At 61.2% G+C, this 25501-nt stretch overlaps 3 protein-coding genes across 6 annotated transcripts; 1 reads left to right on the forward strand and 2 right to left on the reverse strand.

The window, feature by feature from the left end:
• Positions 1-1008: 1008 nt before the first annotated feature.
• Positions 1009-3657, reverse strand: LOC129784362 (proline-rich proteoglycan 2-like). The gene is made up of 3 exons (XM_055802878.1): positions 3564-3657; positions 2482-3002; positions 1009-1260 (listed from the first exon to the last, which is right to left on the reverse strand). The coding sequence occupies exons 1-3, from the start codon at positions 3655-3657 to the stop codon at positions 1009-1011; spliced, it is 867 nt and encodes a 288-aa protein (XP_055658853.1).
• On the forward strand, positions 1432-20701 carry NUMA1 (nuclear mitotic apparatus protein 1). Of its 4 annotated transcripts, XM_055803266.1 has the most exons (26): positions 1434-2418; positions 4798-4870; positions 5451-5539; positions 6557-6636; positions 7335-7417; positions 7498-7578; positions 7901-7985; positions 8678-8792; positions 9194-9351; positions 10039-10156; positions 11608-11725; positions 12086-12226; positions 12439-12561; positions 13055-14683; positions 16243-16311; positions 16445-16555; positions 16637-16855; positions 16946-17103; positions 17236-17506; positions 18607-18856; positions 18966-19096; positions 19206-19382; positions 19713-19817; positions 19911-19994; positions 20089-20253; positions 20500-20701. In XM_055803266.1, the coding sequence occupies exons 2-26, from the start codon at positions 4829-4831 to the stop codon at positions 20524-20526; spliced, it is 4629 nt and encodes a 1542-aa protein (XP_055659241.1). In that variant the 5' UTR covers positions 1434-2418; positions 4798-4828; the 3' UTR covers positions 20527-20701. The 4 variants fall into 4 exon arrangements, with proteins under 4 accessions (XP_055659238.1, XP_055659240.1, XP_055659242.1 ...); XM_055803263.1 differs by having other exon boundaries at positions 1432-2418; positions 20089-20701; XM_055803265.1 differs by having other exon boundaries at positions 1433-2418; positions 17236-17446; positions 20089-20701.
• Positions 20702-20822: 121 nt separating this feature from the next.
• Positions 20823-25161, reverse strand: XNDC1N (XRCC1 N-terminal domain containing 1, N-terminal like). The gene is made up of 10 exons (XM_055803281.1): positions 25057-25161; positions 24866-24969; positions 24389-24527; positions 24145-24300; positions 23630-23793; positions 23350-23426; positions 23008-23191; positions 22419-22503; positions 22081-22205; positions 20823-21418 (listed from the first exon to the last, which is right to left on the reverse strand). The coding sequence occupies exons 1-10, from the start codon at positions 25061-25063 to the stop codon at positions 21134-21136; spliced, it is 1326 nt and encodes a 441-aa protein (XP_055659256.1). The 5' UTR covers positions 25064-25161; the 3' UTR covers positions 20823-21133.
• Positions 25162-25501: the final 340 nt, after the last annotated feature.

The raw sequence follows: 25501 nt of genomic DNA on the forward strand, positions 1-25501 counted from the left end.
GCCCGTTCCTACGCGTGTCCCTGACCCCGACAGGAGTCCCGGCCCCTCCGCCTCACAGGGACCCCTCACAGGGACACCTCGCAGGATCCCCTCACAGGGACACCTCGCAGGGACCCCTCACAGGGACACCTCGCAGGATCCCCTCACAGGGACACCTCGCAGGATCCCCTCACAGGGACACCTTGCAGGATCCCCTCACAGGGACACCTCGCAGGATCCCCTCGCAGGGACCCCTCACAGGGACACCTCGCAGGATCCCCTCGCAGGGACCCCTCACAGGGACACCTCGCAGGGACCCCTCACAGGGACGCCTCGCAGGATCCCCTCACAGGGACGCCTCGCAGGATCCCCTCACAGGGACGCCTCGCAGGATCCCCTCGCAGGGACCCCTCACAGGGACACCTCGCAGGATCCCCTCACAGGGACCCCTCACAGGGACACCTTGCAGGATCCCCTCACAGCGACACCTCACAGGATCCCCTCACAGGATCTCCTCAGAGGGACCCTCACAGGGACCCCTCACAGTAAGCCCTCGCAGGGACACCTCACAGGGACCTCGCATCAGTGGCTGCCCCGTGCCCGGCCCAGAGGCCATGGGCAGACCCTGGAACACCGGAGGGTCCCTCTGACCATCAGGAAACGCTGCTCCCTGCGCGCGTGCCCGAGCCCTGGCAGCAGCTGCCCACTTTATGCGATACTGTAAAGTCAGTCACGGAGAAAAGCTAAGACTGGATTTGAAGTTTAGCCCCTCCGCCTCACGCCCGGTCCCGTATCGGCCTGGAGCCCCCCCCCACGTGTCCCCGTACCCTCACAGGGGCGCCCCTTCCCGCGGCTTCACGCCGGCCCCGGTCCTGCTGCAGGGGGCCCCGCGGGTGTCCCCGAACCCGTCGCGGGAGCCACCCCCCCCCCCCCCCCGCCGTTGCCATGCAACGTTCTCCCGGCGTTCCAAGCGGCTAAGGCGAGACTCGGCCCGCGCACAGCGGCCGCTGGGATTTGTAGTCCCCCCCGTCACTCTCGCACCCGCCGCACGTTCCGCCCCGGCAGCAGCCAATGGTGAGGCGGCGGGGGCGGGCCCTGGTATTTCAACCGCAGCGGCGGCAGCTGGGGCTCAGTGCGCGGCTCGCTGAGCGGCCGTTCCCGTTTCGTTCCGGCGTCGGCGGGGTCTTGGCCGCTCTGCCGCTGGGGCTCCGTGGAGGGCCCCCTGGCCGTCGCTGCCGTGTGCCAGCCCCGCACCGAGCACGGCTGCGAGCCACGTTGGCGCTTTGCCGGAGGAAGACCTGAGCCTACAGCCTGCCCGCAGCCGTGTGCCCGGCTGCTGCGGCCCCTTCCCCGCGCCGTCCCCGGCTGACCGCGGCTTCACCTCCCCAGCCGGTAAGAAAAGCTTCGGGGCGAGTCCCGCTCGGTCCGCGTGGCCAGAGCCCTGCGGCGGCTCCGAGCCGGGGTCCTGCCGCGCCGCGTTCTCACGTCTCGCCCGCCCGCGGCCGATCCTCCGTCTCCGGCCGAGCTCAGCGGTGTCCCTTTCCCGGGAGACGGGGGACCCAGCTGGGGTACGGTGGCTCCTGGGGGTCTTCCTTCAGTTCCCGGCTGCTTGCACGCACACACACTCCGCTTTATCCAGCGGTGTGTGATGGCCGTGCCCCCCCGGGGCTGCTCCTGCTGCCCCTGGAGCCGGTTTAGAACTTTCTCCGCTACCTGCAGGGTACGGGCCCCTCGCTGCCGTGCTTGGGGCAGCGCCATCCTGTGGCCTCAACCAGCCTCGGCCTTCCCAGACGCCCCAGGGGTGGCTCCCGAGGGCCCCCGGCGAGGGCCAGGTGTCCCTCCCTCGGCCGCTCCCTGCCGGCGCTGAGCGGCAGCTGGGTCCCTGGGTGCAGGCAGGGCTGTGGCAGCTGCCGCTCTGGACCGAAGGCAGGGGTCCCGCAGCGCCCCGGGCCGGCTGCTGACTGTGGCATCCGCCGGCGGCGGGTTGCGGCGCTGCTCCGGGGGTGAATCCGCAGCCGCTTGGAGGCGGGGGGGGAGTTTCTTGGGAGTCAGCCGTGCTGTGGCTGCAGCCAGGTTAGCAGGAGCCGGGGGGGGGAACGTTGGCAGCGGGGCCCCCAGCACCCTTCCCTGCCGAGCGGCCGGTGCTGCCGCTGCGCTGGGGCCAAGGGCAGGGCTGTGCCAGCCCCGCCAGCCTTCCGTCAGCCGGGGCGCGGGCAGCGAGCGCGGCTGAAGCCGCCGCGGCCCTTTCCCCGCGGCTGCCGGGCGGCGTTCCGCGCTGTGCGCCTTTAAGGAGCGCGGCCGTGGCGCCGTGACGTGGGTGGCACAGGGCCAGGGAGGGCAGCCGCCGCCTGCCAGCCCCGCCGAGGAGAAGCACAACAACGTCTGTGCGTGGCCGCCGGCTGCCAGCGCTCATGGCGGATTCAACCCGGCACGCCCCCGGTAAGGCGCCGACGAAGACTTTATCCCGCTCCCTCGTTTGCTTGCGGCGGGGCAGAGGCTCACCGTCTCCCGGTGCGGAGCCGCAGCGTGCAGCTCCCGCCCCGGTGCGCCGTGACCCCTGCGCTGTGACTCCCCGACTCGCATCGGGGCGCGGGCGACCGAGCGGGGTTCGCCACCGTCCGGGCGCTCGGGCTGTGCCCTCCGGGCGCGGGCCCGGCCCTGCCGGGGGGGCAGCAGCGGGTCGCCCGCCCTGCCTGGGTGAGCCGCTGGGCGCTTCCCGCAGCGCGACCCCCCGCCCGGGCTGGCTGGCGGCCGCGTCCCTCCGGCGGGAGCCGCGGGGCTGCGCAGCGCCGTGTTCGGGACCGAGCGGGCGCTGGCGGGGGGCGGCGAAGGACGATGCCGCCAGGGCCGCCGCGGCTCGTTCCGCAGGGCCGGGGCTGGGAAGCGCCCGCAGCAGCTGCCGCGCTCGGTGCGGGTGCAGCGGGCTCCCCGCCGCTGCCCCTCTGCTGCGGCCTGGATCCGGGCAGCGCCGGCGGCGCTGGCCGAGCGCTCGGGGCGGCTGGTGTCGGCAGCGACGGGCCGGGCTGTGGCGAGGGCAGGAGCGGGCAGCCTCGCTCATCCCAGCCTCTCGCCGGGCACCGGCGCTCCCGCAGACCGGCGCGGGTAGCGCCCAGCGCGGCGCTGCCGGGGGCGCTCGGCAGGATGCGGCCGTCTCTGGCGGGAGCTGGCGTTCAGGGCGCGCGTTTCGCCAGGGAGGTTCGGGAGGGCTTTGGGGGAGAGGCCCCGGCCCGGGCGTGCTGCCCCCCTGGCTGTGGGGCCGAAGGGGCGCTGCGTGCCGAGAGGCCGTGTGCCACGGCTGTGGGGGAGAGGAACTGGTTTTCAGCCAGATTGCAGGGAGGACCTGTCCTGCCGAGGATCCTGCGCTCCCCAGCCGAGCTGACAGAGGCAGTGGGAGCTCCGTGTCCCCCAGAGCCGTTGTGGCTGTCATGTGCTGGGTGTTCCCAGGAAAAGCTGTGGATCCCAGGCAGGCTCCTGGCCCGTCAGGGTGCAGCACGGGGCAAGGAGCTGAGGAGCACCCTCCCCATCTGGGTGATTTTTGGTGGGGGCCCTGCTTGGCCTCTGCCACTGTTCAGGTCTGTTCCCACCAGCTCCCTTGCCGGGAGGACTACCGCGGTGACACTGGGGATGGCCAGCATGGAGGTGGAGGTTGCCAGAGAGTGCCTGGCAACGATCCCCCATCCTGGGAACGGGGGGGGGGGGCTCATCCCCACCCCCATTCAGTGCAGCAGTGCCTGGGGGCTCCCCCCACCCCTGGCAGGTGGTTCTCCTTAGCACTGGTGTCAGTGGGAAGGGGAGCTGGCAGTGCTCAGATGGCTTGGCTGCTGCCTCACTGCGCTTGTTTTGGGCCTGGTGGCCTTTGCAGGCTCCTTCCAGCCCCTGTGGCTGTGTCCTGGCCGGGGGCAGAGTGGGCAGCCAGCCTGCCCCCTGAGGGGTCCCAGCAGCCGGGTGGTGGGGGAGGAGGGAGCCCTGGTTCCCACCCTGCTGGCATTTTGGGGGCCAGTGGCCATGCAGCTGGGAGGACAGCTGAGCAGCTTTGGGCAGTACCGCGGTGGGAGCTCAGCCCCTTCCTGGGTGGGCAGGGCCAGCTCCAGGCCCCCAGCAGCCTGGGTTCCCTCCTCTTTCTTTCTTTTTCTAAACTTCCTTCTGCTCTGAGGTCTGTGGGAGATCCCTCTGCCTGCCGAGGCCTGGCAGGCCGTGCTCTCTGTGGCTCCCACTGCGCTCCTGGCTGGAGCTGGTTATCTTGCCTAGTTTGGGTGCTTGTTTGCCACTGATCTCTGGTCCCCCTCTGCTCCCCAGGGGCCACACCACAATTCGTGGCTGCCTCGTCCTGCTGGGGCAGGCTGCCTCTCTGCACAGCACTGGGGGATTTTATTTTATTTCTTTCCCTGCTCTTGCCCATTCCACAAGACCACTGTGGCTCTTGGTACGGCATCCCTACAGTGCTTTTAAATGTCTCTTAAACTTCAGCAAAGTTTGGGTGGGGGAGGGGGGGGGAAGGAGCCATGGCAGGAGGTGCTGGTGATGAGGAGCCTGAGCAATGGTTTTCCTTGAGCCTTGCTCATTGGGATCCCGACCTCCAGGGGTAAATCCCGGGGGGCTGTGGGACAAGGACCTGGCTGCTGCTTGGCAGTGCTGCTTCCTGCTCGGTGACTGCTGAAAAGCAGGAGGGTGCTGGCTGCTTGCCTCCGTACAACCCACAGCCAGCCAGGCACAGAGGGAGTGCCCGGTGCTGTGTGCAAGCCATGTATTAATGTAATTACTATGTTTGGCCTCAATTGCCTCACACCATCCCCCTCCCCCCTTTGTTGACATCCCTAGGTCTGGGCAGTGACCTGGCAGCTGTGCGAAGATGCCTCTTCACGAAGCAAGAGCTGCGGCTCTCCTTGCTTGGGTAAAGCCTCCCTCTCCTCCACCATAGCTTGCCCCATAGGGACATGGGACATGGTGCCTGGGTGTGTGCCAGCTGCCGCCGGCACTGGCAGCTCCTTGGGGGCACAATGTCTGGGCTGGTCAAGGGAGGGATTGTGGCTGGGGCAGGTCTTGGGGCAGCTGAGTCCTTGCTGTTCCTGGCCAGGTGGGTGTCTGCAGGAGAAGCCTTGCTCACTGTTCTTGTTGAGTAACTAGCGATGCCAGAACAGCTTGGTCTGGCTGTGGAAACTGCCTGGGAGTTGGAGCTGAGCTGGAGCAGGCAGCAGGCTTGGGATGTAAGCAGCAGCTGGACCATGAAGGGGCTGTTGGGTCTGCCTTGCAAATCAGTGCTTTGCCGGAGCAAAACATTGCAGCGTGATATGAGACCTGTGCCAGCCTGTCTGGCTGTGGGGATTGTGTTCAGCTTTTGCCTAGGCCAGGCAGGGATGGTTGGGAGGGCTGGCTTTGCTGTCACATGCAGACCAATCTTGTCTCCTGCCAGGAGTGTGAGGTGGCATAGTGTGGTGTGGTGTTGTCTTCTGACTGTCTTCACCTGTTTCTAGGTGAACAGCACAAAAGCTTGTACTCATCCCCTTGATGATCTGTCACAGCTCCAGGACTGCAGTGTCTTCATCAGAATCATCAACAAAATGTGAGTATGGGGAGCTGGGGAGCACTCTTCAAGCTGCCTGGCTTGTCTGAAAGGTGGCAGTGAGCATGCTTGGGGCTGCATCCCAGAGCCATGGCCTTGGCCTCCAAGAGCCTCTGGCTGCAAGTGTGGTCCCTGTCTGGCAGGGTGGGAGTGGGAGTCCTGGGATCTTCCTCCTCTGGCAGACCTGATGCTGGATCTCCAGCTCCTCTGTGAAGTTCCAGCAAAGCACAGCACCTGCATAAGCAGCACTTTGTCGGGTGTGTTCTGAAGCCCGCTGCAATGAAACACAGGGCTTGTGCCTTCACACTGTGGCTCCTTCATGCATAAACCCACCATGCATGGGATGATAAGCCTTTTGGGCTGCCCTGCTTGGCAGCCTCCCTGTGTAGATAATGTACTGCTTCCGAGTATGATACAGGCATGACAGAGCCTGCTTGCTCTGTCCTGGGACCTGTGGTGGGAGAAATGCCTCCGTCAGGAGCTGTGTTTGTTGCCTGTGAGCCAGGGCAATTGAAACCTGCAAGCCCCATCCAGTGTGGGGTCCAGAGCAGTGACCTGGAAGGGAGAGGGGTTTGCGTGTCTCCAAAATGCTGTTTCCCACGAAAGGTGACACTTTGCAATAGCAAGTAAAACAACTGGCTCCACGCATGACCTCCTGTCCCCTGTGGTGCCTCCCTGCCTGGTGGGGATGCTGCCAGCTCGATGCTGAGGCTGGCAGGCAGAGGAGGAAGCGGTGGAGGCCAGCAGTGCTTGGACACATGCGCCGGGGGGCTGGCTGCCTGTCTCAGGCTGTTCACCAAACACAGCCATGTTTGCCAGGGCTGCCAGGAGCGTCTGTGCCTGCTCCTGGGCATGGTGTGGTTGGCTTTTGCTTCACCACCCACCCTGGCATGGGGGCGTAGGGCAGGCCAGCATCATGCCTCTTGCTCAGCAAGCTCTGCTGGGGGAGTGGGGGAAAGGAGCACCATTTGTTTAATTCCTCGGCAAAGCATTAATGCAACCTGTACACTCTTCTAGCCACAGGAGCAAGGAGGGGGAGTCTGTGCTGGAGCAGCCACTGCCAGAGAGGATCTCCTTCATCTGTGGCTTCCTGGAGAGTAAGAGCTGTCCCTGGGGGAAGTGGCTGCCCCTGCTCGGTCTGGTCTTGTGTCTGCAGGCTTCCCCCTTCCCAAAGTGACTCTCTGCTGCATTGGCAGCTTTGTGATGTGCAGGCAGGGCTGCCCTGGCCCTGTGGCAGCGTGTGTGAGGAAAGCTTCCCAATGGAAAGCCTTGCTAGAGCGCAGGCTTGATGCAAAGGACAGGGTGCTGGTGGCTACTCTGGTGATGCTGCTTTGGGGTGGTATTCCTAGTCCGGTGCCTGGCTTCAAGCTGCTCACATTCCATGGGAAAACATAAAACTGAGCAGGAATCCTAGGAGGGTAGTCTTGCACTTTTGCTTGCCCTTTCCTGGAAGGGGAGACATTGTATCCCACCCTCCATAGATGTGACTCTGCTGGTGGAGGAGGAGCCAAAAGCACAAAGAGATGCCGAGGGTGAGGTGGGGAGGCTGGGACTGAGGGGGAAGTTGCCAGGGAGGGGGGAAAAAAGCCCATCAGACTTAATGGCAGAGGCTGAGCACTGGGGGCTTGGCTCTGGAGCCCAGCCCACCCTGCACCCCTTCTACCTGGGGATGCATCCTGGTGTCCCCCAACCCAAACACATCACTTCAGGGGGTGGACATGTGCCACGGGCTGGCAGGCAGCATGCTTAGTGGTAGGGGCTCCTGTGTGAATGGGAATCCCGCTTCACATTGCAGAGTACTGCAAGCACAAACTGGCTGCAGAGAACCTGGTCTTGTCACAGAAACTCCTGGAGGGAGAGGAGCTGGCGTTGGCCAAGGTAACTGCAGGGCATGCTTTATTCCTAGCTGGCACTGATGACTGACTTGGGGTTGGTGATGCTTACCTGCCTCGTTTCAGGTGACTGTGCTGCTCCTGTATTACACCTCCATGAGCTGCAAGAGCCCTGAGGACTGGAAAGAGTTTGACTATGAGACCCAGGTAATCCCTTCTGGATTCCTGCTGTGGACCAGGGGTGTGGGGGGAAGCAGAGATGCCTTTTGGGGGGCCCTCTGAGACCTGCCCTCCTGTTCTGGGTTCCCTTGAAAGATGGTGTGGGATGGGTGCTGCAGTGCTGGCCAGGGCATCTGGGCAATCAAATGCTCTAACTGCGAGTGTGGGCACTTGCCAGTGCAGGCACGGGCAGGCAGGGAGCTGCCTGTTGCCCCAAGCCTGCTGTGGTTGCTGCCTGGCTGGCCCCACTCTGCCCGTGAACCGCAGCTGCTGCAGCACAGCTGCTGACCCTGTGGCTCCTCTGACACAGGTTGAGCTGGCATCAATCCTCAAATTTGTGCTGGATAGTGAGGAAAGCCTGGATGAAAGCCTGGAGATGTTTCTGCAGAGGAAAGGTGAGCACCAGGTCCTGGCTGCCTGTCCTGTGGCACCAGCCTGGAGTAACAGGCCAAGCCTTGTGCAGGCATAACAGGCACTGGGCATGTCTTTCTCCTGGCTGGCACCAGTGCAACAGCCTGATAAGATGGGAGGTTAATGTGTTTGCTGTGGTGATGTCCAAGTGCCAACTCTGAGTGGGACAGACAGTCCATAACCTTGCAGAGGGCAGTGCTGCGGCACACTGAGTGCTGAGCACTGTTTGTATCTTCCTGTACGGCTCCTGTGCCAAAAGCACCAAACCGGCATGGATGACACTTTTCTAGAGCATAAAAACATTGTGGTTTTTTCCCTGTTTGTGCTGCTGTAGCTGCCAAGTCATAAAAGCAGCAACACCATCCAGATCCCCTCAGCCCAGGACTGAGTGCTGTCCCCTGTAAGCTCTTCTGTAAGAGCAGGGCTGCCTTATGCCTGCCAGGCTCTTGGCAGCATCCCAGCCTTTGTGGCACAAGCTGCTTTTGCTGGAGGAGTGAGGCAGGTGGGATGTGTGCAGCTTTGTGGTGGGAGTGGAGTGCCGGGGCAGGGTTGTAAGGCAGGTTTATGGCTCCCTGGCCTGGAATTTGTTCCTGCGCACCTGGGATTTCAGCTGCTAAACCCTCCCTTCTGGTATTAATGTGAAGATCACAGCCTGCTTTTCGCTTGTGCTTTGCAGCACCGTTGTCTGCATCCAGCAGCAGCTCCGAGGAGCACTCCCTGCTGTTCTCCTTCCCACACAAGCAAGAACTGCGTTTTCTGGAGCTGAAGAATATTGTGTCCTCCTCAGATTCGTACGTCCTCAGCTTTTGGCTGGCAGAGGGGGAGCAAGGGGAGGGAGGAACCAATGACACCTTCTGGGACCTGGAGATGCAGCTGGGCTGCACACTGACTTGACAGACCCTTTTCTGCCATGGTGTTGTCCTCTTCCAAACTGCTCAGGCTTGACATGGGGATTTATGGTGTGAGGTTGAGGTTGGGCTGTAATTGGCTCCTTTTAGCCCAGCTCATTTCAGCCTAATGGGCCCAGAGACTTCCCAGAGCAGCTTGTGGTCCTCCCCTGTCTTGGGGTGGGTTCGAAGTTATCACTGTGACCCCCTCTGAGATGGGGGAACCAGAGCGGGTTTGACTGTGCGGGGAGAGACATTGCCCTGTGGTCAGCCCTGGGTAAGTTACATGGTGTGCCTCTCGGCAGACCGCTGCCCAGCACACCGTTCTTGCCCGTGGGGGGAGTCATGCAGACCCCTCAGTTCCAGCTGCAACGCCTGAAGAAGCAACTGGCTTTTGAGAGACAGAACCGGGATGAGCTGGAGGTGGAGCTGGCAGAGAATCTCAAGCTCATTATGGAGAAGGGTCAGTTGCTAGTGGGCCATGCTGGGGTGTGGGGAGGGGTTTCTGGGGCTGAGACCTCGCCTGGTTTCTCTGACTGTATTATGGCTTTGACCCCACCACAGCTGTGCTTGTGCATGGTCCATCCTGCCAGACCCCAAGTGAGCACAGCTTGTGGCTTTGGGGCTTTTCTGCTTTCCAAAGCAGACAGGGCAGCTTGGGGTTTGCTGTGCCTGGCCCCATGGTGGACCAAGGGGACCCTTCCCCGTTAATCTGGAGCCAAGCATGATGCTGAAAGCCTTGCTGATGGGAGCCAAGACAGCTCTGATGCTGTTGTTGCAACTCTGAGATGGCTGTTGGTCCCCCTGCCAAATGATTTGGAGCAGGCTGGCAGGTGTAGGAGTCTTGCCATCAGCATCTAAAGCTGTCTCCACCCTGGGGTTTTCCCCAGACACACATGGAGCCTCCAGGATCCTTCTTCCCTCTCCTGTTCCCTTATATATCCTGGGCAACAAGAGCCATGACTGAAGCAACACCCATGCTGAGCACCAGTGCTGGCAGCCTGGCTCTTCCCTCTCCTGCTGCAAAGGTTTTCTAAGCAGCGGCTCCTCACCAGCTTGGAAGAAGGAAACGCATCCCCCGCTGTGCTGTTGGCGGGGTTCAGGTGCCATAAAAAGATGGTAACTGGTCCTTTCTTGCCACCTTCCGCAGAGGCTCAGATCACTGTGATGCAGCAGCGGATTGATCACTTAGTTCTGCTCAACAAGAGGCAAGCTGCAGACCAGCTGGAGCCAAAGGAAATGGAGGAGCTGAGGGAGAGGAATGAGAGGTAATCCAGGACGTCTGCTCCCTCCTGCTAGGCAGGTCCTTGTCACTCCCATGTCCCCAGGGTCTGTGTTTGTCTTTCCCCAGCAGTGCAGTAAATGGGTGAGGGCAAACCTTCCTCTTGTTCTCTGCCGCCTCTGCAGCTGCACCCTGGAGAGGAGATGGCTTTGGCAGCTGCAGAATCATGGAATGGTTCGGGTTGGAAGGGACCTTCAAGACCAGCCAGTCCCACCCCCTGCCAGGGGCAGGGCCCCCTCCCCCCAGCCCAGGCTGCTCCCAGCCCCGTCCAGCCTGGCCTTGAGCCCTGCCAGGGATGGGGCACCCACAGCTGCTCTGGGCAGCCTGGGCCAGCGCCTCGCCGCCCTCACGGGGAAGGGTTTCTTCCTCATGTCCAACCTAAATCTCCCCTCTCTCAGCTTCAAGCCATTCCCCCCTGTCCCACCACTCCCTGCCCTTGCCCAAAGCCCCTCCCCAGCTTTCCTGTCGGCCCCTCCAGGCACTGGCCGCTGCTCTAAGGTCTCCCCGCAGCCTTCTCCTCCCCAGGCTGCACAGCCCCAGCTCTCCCAGCCTGTCCCCACAGCAGAGGGGCTCCAGCCCTCTGACCAGCTCCGTGGCCTCCGACAGGCCCGCTCCGACAGGTCTGTGTCCTTCTTGTGCTGGGGACCCCCGAGCTGGGTGCAGCGCTGTGGGGGGGTCTCAGCAGAGGGGCAGAGCCCCCTCCCTAGCCCTGCTGGCTACACTGCCAGCAGTGCAGCCTGGGGTGTGTTTGGGCCAGCAAACACACTGTGCTTTGTGGTCAGGACAGTTGCAGCCTGTAGCCTGTTTTTATTGCAGGGGGCAAGTCCCAAACAACACAGCGTGTTCTAACACCCCACTCCCTACCCTAAACCCTGCATGGGAACAGGCATGCTTGTTATGGGAAAAGTGTGCTGCTAGCATGGGACTTGCCTGTCACTGAGGGCTCTAAGGCTGATACTAGAGCCACTTCCCCAGCTGCTGGCCCTCCAATTTGATCCAGTTTGTTTGGATCTGAACTGGGTGGTGTCACATGCTTGAATTCTGTTGCCTGTCACACTGCATCCTGGTCTTTGCCCTGTCCCTGTGCAGCAATGTGTTTACTTGGGAAGGATGCCTAGCCTCTGCTAGTAGGTGCCATGCCTTTTTTTTGTCCTTTCCTCACTTATTTCACTTTGCAGAGAGGTGACTGGAGTCCTGCAGCGGCTTCTGCCCTCGGTTCAGAGCAGTCAGGCTCCTCCAAAGCACAGACACTGCTTATCTCTGCTCCACTCGATGACATATTGTGACCCAGTCTAGAGCTGAATTTATGGTAGTTTTGCACCATGGCATAGAGATACCTTTGTACTTCAGTAATGTTCAGCAGCATTGGTTCCCAGTGGTGTCCTCACCTGCCTTGGGCTCACACCCCTTGTTTTAACTTTGGCTCCTCTCCCACAGCCTCACGGTGCGCCTGCACAACACCCTCAAGCAGTGCCAGGACTTGAAGACTGAAAAAGGCCAGATGGAGCGGAAAATCGACCAGCTCTCTGAGGAGAACGGGGACCTTTCCTTCAAGGTGCAGGATGCTGTGTCCTCTCCCTGTCCCCATAGCCTAGTCATGTGATGGGACGCAGGAGGAAGGATTTGATGGCAGTGATGGCTGCTGGGTTGCTTATAGCTCTGCCACTGGCCTCGTGACCTTGACCAAGTGACTGAGTCTGCTCTGGGCTCCAGATCCTGATCTGAAGGGGAACCATGGTGGGGGAAAAATAGGGGCTAGGCAGAGCTGCTGGCATGCAGTGCTGGTACAGGGCATGAGCACCCAGGACCTGGAATGCCTGTGGATGCTGCAGTGCTTAGTGCTTAGAAGAGGGCAGCTGGGCAGTGTGGGTGCTCTCTGACCCTCCTCTGGGATAAGGGTTTTTTCTCTTTGTAGCTGCGGGAGATTGCCAGCCGCATGGTCCGGCTGCAGGAAGCCCTGAATGAGCTCTCGGAGGAGCACAACGTGACCCTGGCACAGTCGCGGGAAAAGCAGGGACAGCTGGAGGATGAGCTGTGTGCTTCCCTGCAGGAGAAGGTGAGGGGGTTCTGCCTGGGTGGTGAGTGCCTCCTGCTCTTGCTACTCCTGGGAAGGGTTCCCTGCCATGTGACAGGCTGCTGCCCTCCCAGTGAGGAGAGAAACCCTGAGCTTGCCAAGACCTGGTGTCAATTTAAAGCTGGGTGACTGTGCCTCTCCTTGCTTGGTTCCCTTGTGTTGCACTGTGCTCTATCCCATGTCTCTATCACCAGAAATACTTAGAAGAGAAGATCGAGATTCTCCAGGGGAAGATTTCTGTGCTGGAGGACCAGCTGGCCAAGCTGGAGGACTGCAGCACCCAGGAGAAGGGAGAGGTCATGGGTGACATACTGAAGGTACAGCTGGGTCTTGAGAGAGCCTCTGGCTCCCACAGTGAGGGCAGGCAGTGCTTGGATGCAAAACTATCTGGAGGGAGTGGCAGGTGCTGGAGGAATGCATGGCAAAGCCATGCAGGGCAGAGCCAGCTGCTCTCTGCTGTTGGATGGGGGTTGTGGGGCTGAGCACACTGCGGGAGCCCCTTTTGTGCTGAATTTAGAAATACTGCTCCTGGGTAGCTGCTGGCACCCCCAGCCTCCCATAGCATTGATCTGTTGTGGAGGGGGTGGCTCTGCATGGTGGGAAAAGACTTCTGGTTTGAGAGAGCAGAGTGGCCCAAGGCTAAGGGGAAGGTGGGGTGTGTTGGGGTGCACTGGGGGTGCTGGGAGGGCAGGCAGGTGCCAGGCAGCTCCCATTGGGATGCAGTGCATGGTTCTCCAGTGAGAGTGTAGGATGCAGCTCAAGTAACACCTGTGTGTTGTTTTTTCCCCTCCCTCCTCTTTGCTCTGCCAGCTGGAAGAGCTGAAGCAGGAGGTATCCAGCCTTGTCACTAAAGGGGCTGAGCTCCAGGCCACCATCCTGCGGCTGGAGGAGGAGAAGCAGCAGCTGAGTGGCCTTGTTGCCAGCCTTCAGAGCTCCCTCTCTGAGAGCCACCAGGCCAGGGAGAGGCTGGTGCAGGACCTGCAGGCATGGGAGGCCAGCGAGCCCAGCAGGCAGCAGGAGCAGGAAGTGGAGGTAAAGAAACTGTCTAGGGAGTTGACCCTGCTGAGTACCAGGCTGGAGGAGTCACTGCGGGAGATGGCACGCCGGGAGGAGGAAGCTGAATGCTTGCATCAGGAGGTGGAACGGGCCAAGGTGGACTGTGCTGCTGAGCGAGCCTGTAAGGCAGAGCTGGAGGAACAGCTGCAAAACTCGCTCAATGAGCAGAGGGTGCACCAGGAGGAGCTGGCCCGATGCTGGGAGCTGATGAAGGAGAAGGATGGGGAGCTGGATGAGCTCCGCCAGAAAAACATCTCACAGGATGAAGAGCTGAGGGACCTGCAGAAGACTGTCAGCAAGCTGAAAGGAGAGCTTTCTTTGGAGATGGCCAAGGAGCGGGTGCCCAAAGGGGACAAACTGCAGGGATTCTCAGAGGCCACCCAGAGCAGGGATGTGGAGGGGGACAACATCAAGGCTACCTGCTCAAAAGAGATGTCCCTCAAAAGCTTGGAGGAGAAGACTCATGACAGGGAGCAGGAAGCTGGCTTGAGCCAAGACCTTTACCAGGGGAAGCTGAAGGAGAGCCATGTGCTTAGTTTGCAAGTGGAGGAGCTGGCGCAGCAGGAGGCTATGGCCACCCTTGAGCAAGTGGAAGCCAAGGCGGAAATGGCAGAGGCTTTGAGGGAAGCAGCCCAGCAGAAGGAGAAGGCATTGGAGCTGCAGAAGGAACTACAAAAGGGCAGGGAGCTGACCCAGAGCAAAACAGCTGTCACAGCTGCTGAGAAGGAGCTGGCATCCCTCTCTTCTGCAGTGCAGGAGAAAGGCTGGTCAGAGGAGAGCTGGAAAGAGGAGCTGGAGAAGCAGCGGTTGACTATCAAGGCTCTGAAGAGAGACCAACATTTCCAGAGAGAGCGGGAGGACAAGCTGCGTCAGGAGGTGAAGGTCTGCCAGGACCAGTGCCTCCAGAAGGAGCAGCAACTTGCTGCCCTGCAGCGGGAGTTTAACAGTGCCCAGGTGGAGCGTGCCTCCCTGGAGAGCCAGCACTGCCAGGAGCTGGAGCAGAGGGCGAAAACCCTGGCTGCTCTACAAGCAGAGCTGGCAAAGGCCAGGCTGGAGGCGACTGAAGTGCCATCCCTGCGGGAGCGATTAGCAGAGAAGGACTGGGCCAACCGGCAGCTGCAGGTAGAGGCAGCAGAGCAGGCGGCACGGCTGGCAGGGCTGCAGCAGGCTGAGGAGACCTGGAGCCGTGGGCAGCAGTGGCTTGAAGCGGAGCTGGGCCGGTTCATGGAGCAGCATACGCAGAATATGAAGCGGCTGCAGGAGCTGGCAGCCAGCAGTCAGCAGGAGGCTGAGGAGGTATTGCGCAAGTTGGAGATAAGGACTAATGAGTATGAGACCAGCAAGGCAGTGGCTCTGGAGGAGAAGAGGAGGATGACTGCTCAGGTAGGGGCTCCTGCAATTGGGTGGGCTGTGGGTTGGGGGAGCTCCCCAGGAAAATGGGTATGTTTGGTCTTCTGTGCACACCTGAATTACAGAAGGGTTTGGGTTGGAAGGAACCTCACAACCACCCAGGCCCCCTCCCCCCAGCCCAGGCTGCTCCCAGCCCCGTCCAGCCTGGCCTTGAGCCCTGCCAGGGATGGGGCACCCACAGCTGCTCTGGGCAGCCTGGGCCAGCGCCTCGCCGCCCTCACGGGGAAGGGTTTCTTCCTCATGTCCAACCTAAATCTCCCCTCTTTCAGCTTAAAGCCATTCCTGCCCACTCACAAGGGTGCCCGTGGCTTGGCATGGCTTCTCATTCTCATGCTCCTGGTGTGGCCATGGGGCATGTGGCAGGCAGTGCACCAGCACTGACCGGCTGCCAAAAGTATCCAGGGCTCCTTGACAAAGGATCATTTGTCCTGTGGTACCTTGTCCACAGATAGAAAGGGATTTGGGGGGAGCTGGGGCACCCTGTTCCTTCTGGTTTTTCCCACTCTCTTGAACTGAATTTCAGCTTCTCACCCAGTTGGCAGGAATGGCTGCTGCTGGGAGGAGGGGGCTGTGTTCCCAGACTGGGTGGTCCAGATGTGGCCAGAGGTGGGTCGCTTTACAGCAGCATTGGTCTCAGACAGAGCATGGGTTAGCACTTGGGGAAACAATGCTGGAAAAGTCCCATTTCTCTGCCCAGGGACCCTGCAGAGGCCTCGTGGCTGTGACTGGGGTGGGTTGGGGGCTCCCTGAGCATCCCCCAGAGCAGGGAGAGCCTGGCTGGGCAGGAGCTCTCAGCAGCCAGGGTCTGGCAGCTGTCTCCCCTTGCTGAGACAGACAGCTGACCCATGGGACTGCAGCTTGCAGGCATCCAGGCAGTGAGCACACCCACTGCTGAAGGATTTATGAGCTGCCTGCCTGTTCCTGGGGCTCCTGCTGTGTCTGGGGGCCTGGCAGGGTTTCCTGGCTCTTCCATGGTGTCACATCCCACGTGTCTGTAAGGACAAGCTGCCAGCAGCCACTCCCCACTTATGAGCCACAGAAGCATCCCCTTGGGGCTAGGATGCCTCCCCTTGAGTGGGCACAGGCTCCCCTCAAGTTGTATGGCTTGAGGCTTGGCACAGAGGATGCCCACATTGGGATGAGCCTCCTGCTTTTACCCTGGTAACAAACAGCTGGCAGTGGAGATGCCTGCTCTGGCAACTGGTTATTGCATAACTGTGCTGGCTTCCCTTGCCCTTCGGCCTAAAGGGGTCTCAGCTTTGCTTCCAGTGCACAGCTGCTCCTTACGCTTGGGTAGTGCAAGCCTCCTCCCTGCAAAGACTAACATGGAGCAGCTGTGTTTGCCTGCCTCAAGTGTGGTACCTGAAGTACTGGGAGCTTGCTCCGTGAAGGTACGGCTGAACAGCCCCCCGGGGCAGGAAACCTCTGGTGTCCTGCTCCCAGAGCTGGAGGGGAGGGACATGCTCCTCCACTGGAAGATTGTAGATGGGAGTCCTATGCCTGGAGCTGGTCTGACTGACCCATACTTTCAGGTGGAGGAGCTGAATGAAAAGCTGACCCAGCACGAGAAGGCTGTCCAAACCCAGGAGCAGAGAGTTAAGGTAAACAGGGACCAAAATCCTGCAGGGCTGAGCTCTTGGCCAGCCCTCGAGCTGTTGGTGGCTCTCCAGGGGCTTCAGCTGGGGGAGGCAGGGGTGTGGGGTGCCTCTAAGGCAATTTCTTCCCTGCCCACAGGTGCTGGAAGGGGAACTGCGGGCAGAGGCCACCCGCCAGCAGGAGAAGGTGGCAGAGCTTCAGGCACAGCTCACCCAGAAGGAACAGGCAGCCAAGCACTACAAAGAGCAGGTATGGCAGGGGCTGGCATGGCCCTGCTGCCCCCGTGCCCCATGAGGAAGCTTGATGGGTTTTCTCTCCTTGACATCCTAGATGGAGAAAGCAAAAATGTGCTATGATGCAGAGAAGCAGCAGAACCAGGATCTGGCAGAGAAGCTGAAGGCCATGGAGCAACTGCAGAAAGAGAATGCGGAGCTGCGGATGGAGTCAGAGAGGTTGGCCAAGGAGCTGGAGCAGAGCATCCTGCAGGTCAGGGAGTCAGAACTGAGCTGCCAGAACCTCACCAGCCAGGTCTGCAGTCTGGAGGCTCAGGTGGGCACAGCACAGCAGGACTCCACACCCTTCCTCCTTCTCCCCTTTGTTGCTGGCTCTCTGAGGATCCATCCCTTCCTTCCCATCCAGGTGGAGCTTGCCAATCAGCAGCTACAGGAGCTTGGCAAGTTCCAGGGGGCAGCAGACACGCTGAAGGGCCAGGAGACTTTCTGCCAGAACCCTGCTGATCTCAGCACTGACAGCCTTGACCTCGGCGTTGGTGAAGCACAGCCACTTAATGCCACCAGGTACCAGCACACTGCAGCTCAGCAGAGGTCGTCCTGCTGCCAGCGTTGCTAAAACCCCCAGTGTCCCCAGTTCTTGCTGTTCCCCGAGGGCTTGGTAAGCCTGTCCGTGCTGCTGTCATGCCCCATCTGCAGGAAGGCTGGCTGCCCACAGCTGGAGGCCTCGGTGCCACCAGGCAATGAAGAGTCACTGGCATCCAAGCAGCTGCCCCGCAAGGCAGAATCCCTGGAGAGCCTCCACTTCGCTCCTCGCCACAGCCACAGGCAACTCCACCTGGGGACCAGTGCCCACTCCCTGGGTGACCTCTCGCTTCACTCCGGGGACAAGACCCCACCGACCTTGAAAGTGAGTGGTGGGTCCCCTGGGTGTGGGGCAGGACAGGGATCCCCTGCAGAAAGAGATATGGTTTGCTGTGCCCTACAGCCCAGGGCTCACTGGGGACTGGAGGGAAAGACAGGGGGTGGCTTGGGGGAGCTTACTTCCAATGCTCTTGCAGTTGGCTGGGGCTGCAGCCATCGCCTGGCCACCCCGAGGAAGCCTGAGCTGCTGTGGGGCTCTTTGTGCCCCCTACGTGCCCTTGTGCCGAGGACCGCTCAGCCCTTCAGAACCCGTGGCGTGGCAGCTGAGTGGGCAGTGCGAGAGGACAGGGGTCCCAGGAGGTGCAGCCTTTTATCCGCTTCCTCCCCTCTGCCTCTCACCCCGTGGGGCAGCAGCCAAGCAGCTGCAGGGCACAGCACCCCAGGGGTGCTCCAGCCCCGGGCAAGGGCGGCTCTGGGATGGGCTACAGGCTTTGGTGCCTGGGTGTTGGGGTGGGGGGGCAAGCCCTCATGTCAATGCAGGCTGGGGGATGAAAGGATGGAGAGCAGCCCTGCCAAGGACTTGGGGGTGCTGGGGGATGAGAGACTCAGCATGTCCCTGCACGTCCCTCACCCTGTGTGGCCAGCAGGGCGAGGGAGGGGGCTCTGCCCCTCTGCTGAGGCCCCCCCACAGCGCTGTGTCCAGCTCGGGGGTGCTCAGCATCAGAAGGACACGGACCTGTCGGAGGCCACGGAGCTGGTCAGAGGGCTGGAGCCCCTCTGCTGTGGGGACAGGCTGGGAGAGCTGGGGCTGTGCAGCCTGGGGAGGAGAAGGCTGCGGGGAGACCTTAGAGCAGCTCCCAGTGCCTGGAGGGGCCGACAGGAAAGCTGGGGAGGGGCTTTGGGCAAGGGCAGGGAGTGGTGGGACAGGGGGGAATGGCTTGAAGCTGAGAGAGGGGAGATTTAGGTTGGACATGAGGAAGAAACCCTTCCCCGTGAGGGCGGCGAGGCGCTGGCCCAGGCTGCCCAGAGCAGCTGTGGGTGCCCCATCCCTGGCAGGGCTCAAGGCCAGGCTGGACGGGGCTGGGAGCAGCCTGGGCTGGGGGGAGGGGGCCCTGCCCCTGGCAGGGTGTGGGACTGGCTGGTCTTGAAGGTCCCTTCCAGCCCAAACCCTTCTGTGATGTCTGGATTTCCCCCTCCTGGAAACAGGCCAAGACTGAGCAACTGGACAGTGCTGATATCTCCTGTACCACCTCAGCAGCTCAGCCCCCAAATGCTGCTCCTGGCACCTCCACAGGGTCTCTCACCAGCATCCCCTCCCGGGAGGCCCTCATCAAGCAGGAAACCTCCTCCCCACAGGAGCCCCCCAGCAATCCAGCACTGTTGGGCCTCCCCGGCTACCGGCCGGTCACTCGCAGCTCTGCCAGGCAGTTGCAGAGCGGGGACAGCTCCAGCCTTGGTGCGTGTGGGCAGGGGGCGGGCTGGGCTGTGGGCTGGGCAGGCTTGGCTTGGGGTGGCCACTTTTTGCCTGGGATCCCCACCTCAGCCTTCTCTGCTTTTGGGTTTAGACCAGAGCAACATCTACCTGGGCACATGCCAGGATGAGCCAGAGCAGCTGGACTGGCAGCGCATTGCAGAGCTGCAGCAGCGTAACCAGGCCTGCCCGCCCCACCTGAAGAGCTGCTACCCCCTGGAGAGGGTAAGGTGGGGCAGCAAGTGGGCTGCTCCTTTGCCACATTGGGCCCAAACTGCCCACAGGAAAGGGCATGGAGAGCATTGGTGATGACACCTCTGCATTTCCTCCGCAGACCTCCAGCGGGACCATCACCGATGAGCAGGTGAAGACTGGTGACCCAGAGGAGACACTGCGACGATTCAGCATGCAGCCCCCTCAGAGGGCCACTTGGCACAGCACCCTGGCTGGCAGCTGGCAGCAAAGGAAGCACCTCCTGGATGAGTCCTACCAGGAGACTGACACCCCCCAGGTGAGCTGAGCTAAGCCTGTCACAAGTGTCCTGGCTGGTACACAACTTCCCTGGGAGCTGGGCTGGGGATGAGGGGCCATGAAGGCTGGTGGACAGCCACAGATGTTCTCCAGATGTTAGGGGGGTTGCTGGGCCACGCCAGCAGTGGGACCTTCTGAGCTGGTGCCTCCCCCAGGGCAGAGCTGGCAGGTCTGAGCCTTCTGCTTTCCCCCAGGCTCTGTCCCCTCCCCACAGCTCCCCTCCTTGCTACCAGCTCCCAGGAAGGGTGACCAGGGCTCCTGTTCACCAGATGATGGTTCCAGCTTGTGTTTCCCCCCATCTTTATTCTAGTCAAAGAAGTGGAGCAGCTGCTTCCTGCTGCCCCAGCCCCGCAGGGAATGCAGTGAGCCGTGCAGCTCTGAGGGCCTGAGCAAGCAGCCAGGCCCCAGCGGGCAGGTGAGCAGCAGGGCCTGGAGCAGCCTGCTCTGGCAAGGAAAGTGGGGGGGAAAGTCATGACCATCCTGTTGTGTTCTGCACCTTCTTCTACAGGCTGAGAAGCATCAGCCACCCCAGGACTTCAGCAAGCCGTGCAGCTTGCCAGGCCCCAGCGGGCAGCCAGGCCCCAGCGGGCAGGTGAGTAGCCGGGCCTGGAGCAGCCTGCTCTGGCAAGGAAAGTGGGGGGGGAAAGTCATGACCATCCTGTTGTGTTCTGCACCTTCTTCCACAGGCACGAAAGCACCAGTCGCTGGGGTTTAGCATCCTCAACACGCCAAAGAGGCTGGGGACCAGCCTGCTGCGCCGGGCGGCTTGGCAGCAAACCTCATCCAAGAGATCTGGCAGCAGCACCCGCCGCTCACCCCGCATTACTGCTGCCAAGGCCCCCAAGGACAAGGTAGGCACAGCCAACCCCCTGCAGCAAGCTCCCCAGCCTTCTGCAATGGGGGGCATTGTAAGGAGAAGCACATGCTCACCCCAGTGCCCCAAACCCCTGCCCTGGTCTCATGGAGGCAAGGGGGGGGGGAACCAGTCCCTGCAGTGCCACGGAGGCAGCAGGGTCCAAGTGTGGGCACAGCCACCTCCAGGGCAGTGGCCATGGTTCACAGTCACTAATGTCTCCTCTCTGCTTTGTCCCTTCCAGGCCAGTCACCAAGAAAAGAAGTCCTGAGGTGCCCTGCCTGGGGGGGAAGTATCTCCTATCTCCCCCGTGCTCGCTCTGCCCTGGACCCAGTCTGCACCCCCCACTTCCCTCTGCCCACCCAGCACTGTGGATACATCCCCAGGGGGGATGGGGCTAGACACTGCAAATTTTCTATTTGTAAAATTGTATTTTTTTTTCCTGCTCTCCATGTCCTGGGTCATTCCTTCTACTGTGCCCATGGCCCATGTGTGGCTGCTGGCTCCTACACCAGGTGCCTGTAGGGGCAGCCAGGCCAGCAACAGGGAACCTGGGTGCATCCTGAAGAGTGGAAAACCATGATTCCCCTCCTTTAACTTACTCTCTAGCACCAGCTCCTGTCATTACAGTGTTTTGCCACCCATGCAGCCCCCACACTTCCTCCAAGTCTGGCTGTGGGGCTAGAACCCTTGCCACAAATTCACAAAGGCTGCTGCCTCTCTGCCAGCGTGGCAGGCTTGTTCCCTCCCCAAATCCTGTGCCTTGCCATGGTGTAACTCAGTCCAGCCCTGTGGCTCTGCCTGCGTAAGCAGCAGCTTGCCCGGATGGGGCAGACAGGGTTCTGGTCAGTGTCTCCAGCCACTGCAGCAGCACTGCTTCAGTCCCCGAGTGCCATGACATGGGGCTTGTCCCCACTCTGCACTGTGCTCACAGCCCTACCCCAGGTGGTAGGATGAGGCCAGGGTGCCTGGTGTCCCTGCCTGTTCCTCACAAGTGCTGGCATGTCATTCCACCTCCACCACATCAAAGGGCAGCTCACAGATAGGGCAGCACACCCAGGCATTGCAGGATGCCTCTGCCTGCAAGGATGAAGGCCAGGCTGGATTAGGATCTTCCTCTCCACAGCAGGAGGTGTGTGCAAGGAGATCCAGGCTGAAGTGACCTGCAGAAAGGGGAGGTGACGCCATTGTCCCAGGCTCTGCAGTGCTGGGGTGAGCACAGGGGCCTCATGCTCTCCCTCAAGGTTCCTGTGGCAGCCTGGCATGCCTGATATGCTGTATCATCCCTCTTCTGCCTGTCACAGGGCTGGTGCCAGGGTGCCCTGCATGTGTGGCAGTGACATGTCCTGGCTGTGCAGCTGTCACTGCTTCTCCCTGAAAAGCTGGGGTTCAATGCACATGTGGGGACAGCAGAGCCAGCAGCAGCCACAGGTGTCCCCTCACCTCTCTTCAAACCCAGCCGCCTCCACTTGGAACCCACCTCAATGCTGTGGCAGCTCCACAGCCGCTCTCATGCAGCTCAGCTTGGCCTCCATGGCTCCCACAGCACAGGACAGCTCACCCAAGCACCATCCTGCTGCTGCCTGGGATGGCGGGGCCAGGACCTGCCCCAGCTCCTGGGGATGGAGCTCTGGGCTCACCCCCCACAAGTCTCTCCCACCATCGCTTCAACTCCCAGCCTGCCTGAGGGGACTCAGGCACCAGCTGGACAGATGAACAGACAAACACAGTGTGCTCTGGCCCAGAAGCATGTCCCGCTCCCTGCTCAAGTCAGCCGTGCAGACTCCGTGTTTACAGGGAGGCTGTTTCAGGCCAGAGGACCCACCTGAGCATATGGGGCAAATGCCCGTGTCATGACTGCTGTCACCCCTCTTGGCCTGTCTCTCACATCGGCTGTGGGCTCTGGCTCTTCCTTCTGATGTGGACTGCCCTGAGGCAGCTGGCAGAGACCTACAGGGGCATTGCAAGAGCAGGCGTGAGCTTAGGGCTTGCTCCGCTGTGCCCTGCCCAAAGCAGTGAAAGACTACCCCAGCCAGGGACCAGATCTGGCAAGAAGGGAGCAGTGCACCAGCTGCCCGGCAGGAGCAGGCAAGGAGGGATTCAGAGCAGACAAATCACCGGGGTGAGGGCAGGGGATACACGGTGACTTGAGGGATGGATTACCTGCCCACCGGGCTGGGAGGTCTCTGCCTGCTGCCAGGCTGCCTGTGGGCTCTCGTGGGGGCTGCAGGGACATCTCGTGCAGAGCCTGGGGAACAGCAGACAAGAAGTAATCGTTCCCTCTGCCCGACAGTGCCAGATCTTGCGGTGGAAGGGGCCGGGTGAGAACTGAACCACTAGTATTCAGGGGTACAAAACCACCCCTGTGACACAAAATAACAATCACCCCTTCCAGCTGCCTTGCTGCGGACACTAAATGGAACGCAGGAGGTTTCTCGGTGGGCTGTGGGATTTACCATTGAACTCCTCTCATGCCAGTAAGGAGGGTGACTTGCACAGAGGAAGGCCACTCTTGCCAGGACACAGCCTGCAGCCAGTGGGGCAGAAGAAATGGGATCCCTCCAGGCATGGGGAGCACCCTGGCAGCTGTGGATTCACCCTAGCCTGCCCCAGGTGGGATCACTCCAGCCACGGGCAGAGCCCTCAGCAGGACAAGATCCATTTGGACGATTTTGGGGGGTGCGTACCAACTATGCAAAGGCTCTCTGCACTGCAATATGCCCTACACCAGCCATGGGCAGCTCTGGCTTACCTGGGTCCTCAGCTGGCAGCTCCGGGTCACCCCCCGGGCTCCTGTGCTGGCTCTGTGCCTCAGCGCCTGGCTCCGCACTGCTGACAGCACCATCTGGGCTGGTTGGCTGAGGCAGGCTGGGCTACAGGCAGCTGGCTCTAGCTGCTGCAGGCGGCTCTTCAGCTGCTCCTCCTCCCTTGAGCTCCTGGAGGCAGACAGTCAGCCCCGTGGGGAGGTGAGAGCAGGCAGGCTGGCAGGAGCCAGAGCTCCAAGCACCTGGGGGCTTGGAGGCAACACCTCAAGGTGGCTCCAGGCCTGGTTGCACAGGGCAAGGATGGAGATGGACCAGAGCGGGCTACATACGAGCATGGATTTGGAAAGAAAGTCCAGCAAAAGGCAGGGCTGGAGCGCCAGGGGCTGTCCGCGGGCTCGGGATCCTCCTGCAGGACATGGGAATGCCCTAGGGAATCGAGACAGGCACTCTGTGACCCTCACCCCGGGTGCAGCCCCTGGTCCAGCCAGGAGAGCAACCTCTTGCCCTCTCCATGAAGCACGAGCAGCAGAAGTGGAAGAAGCAGTGGAAGCCCCATCACTGCTACCTCCCAGTGGGTTCCCGCATGAGGAGCACACAAGGGGCACCTACTAGGCTTTGCTGTGAAGGAGGGGGTGGCTGGATGTCCTCAGGGTCCAGCAGCGTGCGCACACGGATGAAGGACAGTCCAAACTGGCTGTGCTTGCTGAAGGGCTGGCTGCAGGTGAGCCGCAGGCGGTCCCACTTCTGCCCCACTGCCAGCATCAGGAAGTCTGCTGCAGAGGGGCAGCAATTAGGGTGGAGGGGGCATACTGGATACCACTGTCCCAGCACCGCTCCCACCTCGGCTTGTCACCTTGTGTCATTGTTCCCCCTGCAGAACCAGGACACGGTGACAACTGGGGGATTATGGGTATGGGAAGAGGCCAGGGCATGGGATTAGAGCTGGTACAACCCTCCTGAGGCTGCACAGTGAACAGGATGGCCACAACCCCTGATCTCCATCCCTACGTGTCATTCCTTAGTCTCTCCTTCCCTTTCCACCACCCCCAGCTAGCTGCAGCCCATCGGCAGCCCCCCAGCCTCTCTGCTCCAGGCCTCTTTCCTTCATATCGGGCAATACTTACCTTCCTTAAGCATCCGGACCCTGCAGCGGTTCTGGTCCAGCTTTGAGTCAGCTGGTGTCATCAGCGCAACACTGGGCACCAGGGTGAGATAGGGTTGGTTTAGTGGCCATGAGGAATGTCCCACCTCGATCTGGAGGAAGGCGCAGCCGCAGTTGCCTGTATTAAAGCAGGAAGGATGTGAGGTTCAGGGCTGCCGAGCCCATCCTGGGTACAGCCCTGCCCGAGCTGGCGGCAGGGAAGGTACCAACATCCACATAGCCGATGGGACTGGCTCTCTCCAGCTGCAGCTCCAATCTCAGCTGCCTGCTGCGGTCTTGGGGGCAGCTGAGCCAGGGACGAAGGCTGTCCTCAAGCAGCAAGTTCTCCACCGGGTACTTGGGGTCCTGCACGTGACGGCAGAGATGCCATGTCACACACCAGCTCCCTCCCTGCCTGCCTTCCCCTTCCCCTCCACCTCGTTCTGGGTGCGGGGGACTCTCTGGCAATGCACAGAAATTGCACTCCACTTTTTGAGAGGAAGAACTGCACGCAATTCCTGCCCTTCAGCACTAATTAGCAAGCTTCAGCTGGTACTTAACAAGGAGAGCTGTGGCGCTGCACCCTGTCACACCCCATACCAAGACCCCCCCTCCCTCTTCAGAGACCTCAACAACTCAGAGGGAAACCTGGGCTTTGCAAACCTCCCATCGAGCCCCCCACCTTGAGGAAACACCCCAGAGACCTGCGAGAAGGACACAACATAGCTGATTTTGACTGGAGCCATCTGAGATCCCCTGGAGACAACTCTCTGTCGGGACCGAGCTTCCTTTTGGATCCCTCCAGCACCTGGTGAGGAGAGGGCAGGTCTGTGGCAGGACTGAGCATCTCCTGGCAATGAGGAGCTGGGGCTCCAGCCAAGCCTCTGCCCCCCACCTGCCATAGCACAGCTCACCCCACTTTCAGATGGTGCAAAGTGGGGGGCTCTGGGGCAGCCTCTTCATTAGTCCCCGTTGACTCCAACCTCACCCCCCAGCCCCAGTGCCTCCCAGCTCTGCCCCCTGACCTTGCGGCATTGTTTTGCCACAGCATTAACCCCTCCCCAACTGACTCACAACCCCCCAGCCCCATTCAGCCACCCCTCTGCTCTTAACTCACCCCACAACCCCACCCACCCCCCCGGCTCCATTCCACCCCCCTGGTGCCACCCACGCACAGCCCACAAGCTGTAGCCCCATTCTGTCACCCCAGTGCCCCTAGTCCTTCCCCACAACTCCCCTCAGACCCTCCAGTCCCACCCCCCGGTGTCCCCAGACACACACACAACCCCCCCAGATCCATTTTGCCACCCCAGTAGCCCCCAGTTCTGCCCCATGCCCCC

This window comes from Falco peregrinus, chromosome 4, assembly GCF_023634155.1.
Source record: "Falco peregrinus isolate bFalPer1 chromosome 4, bFalPer1.pri, whole genome shotgun sequence".
Taxonomy (NCBI): Eukaryota; Metazoa; Chordata; class Aves; order Falconiformes; family Falconidae; genus Falco; species Falco peregrinus.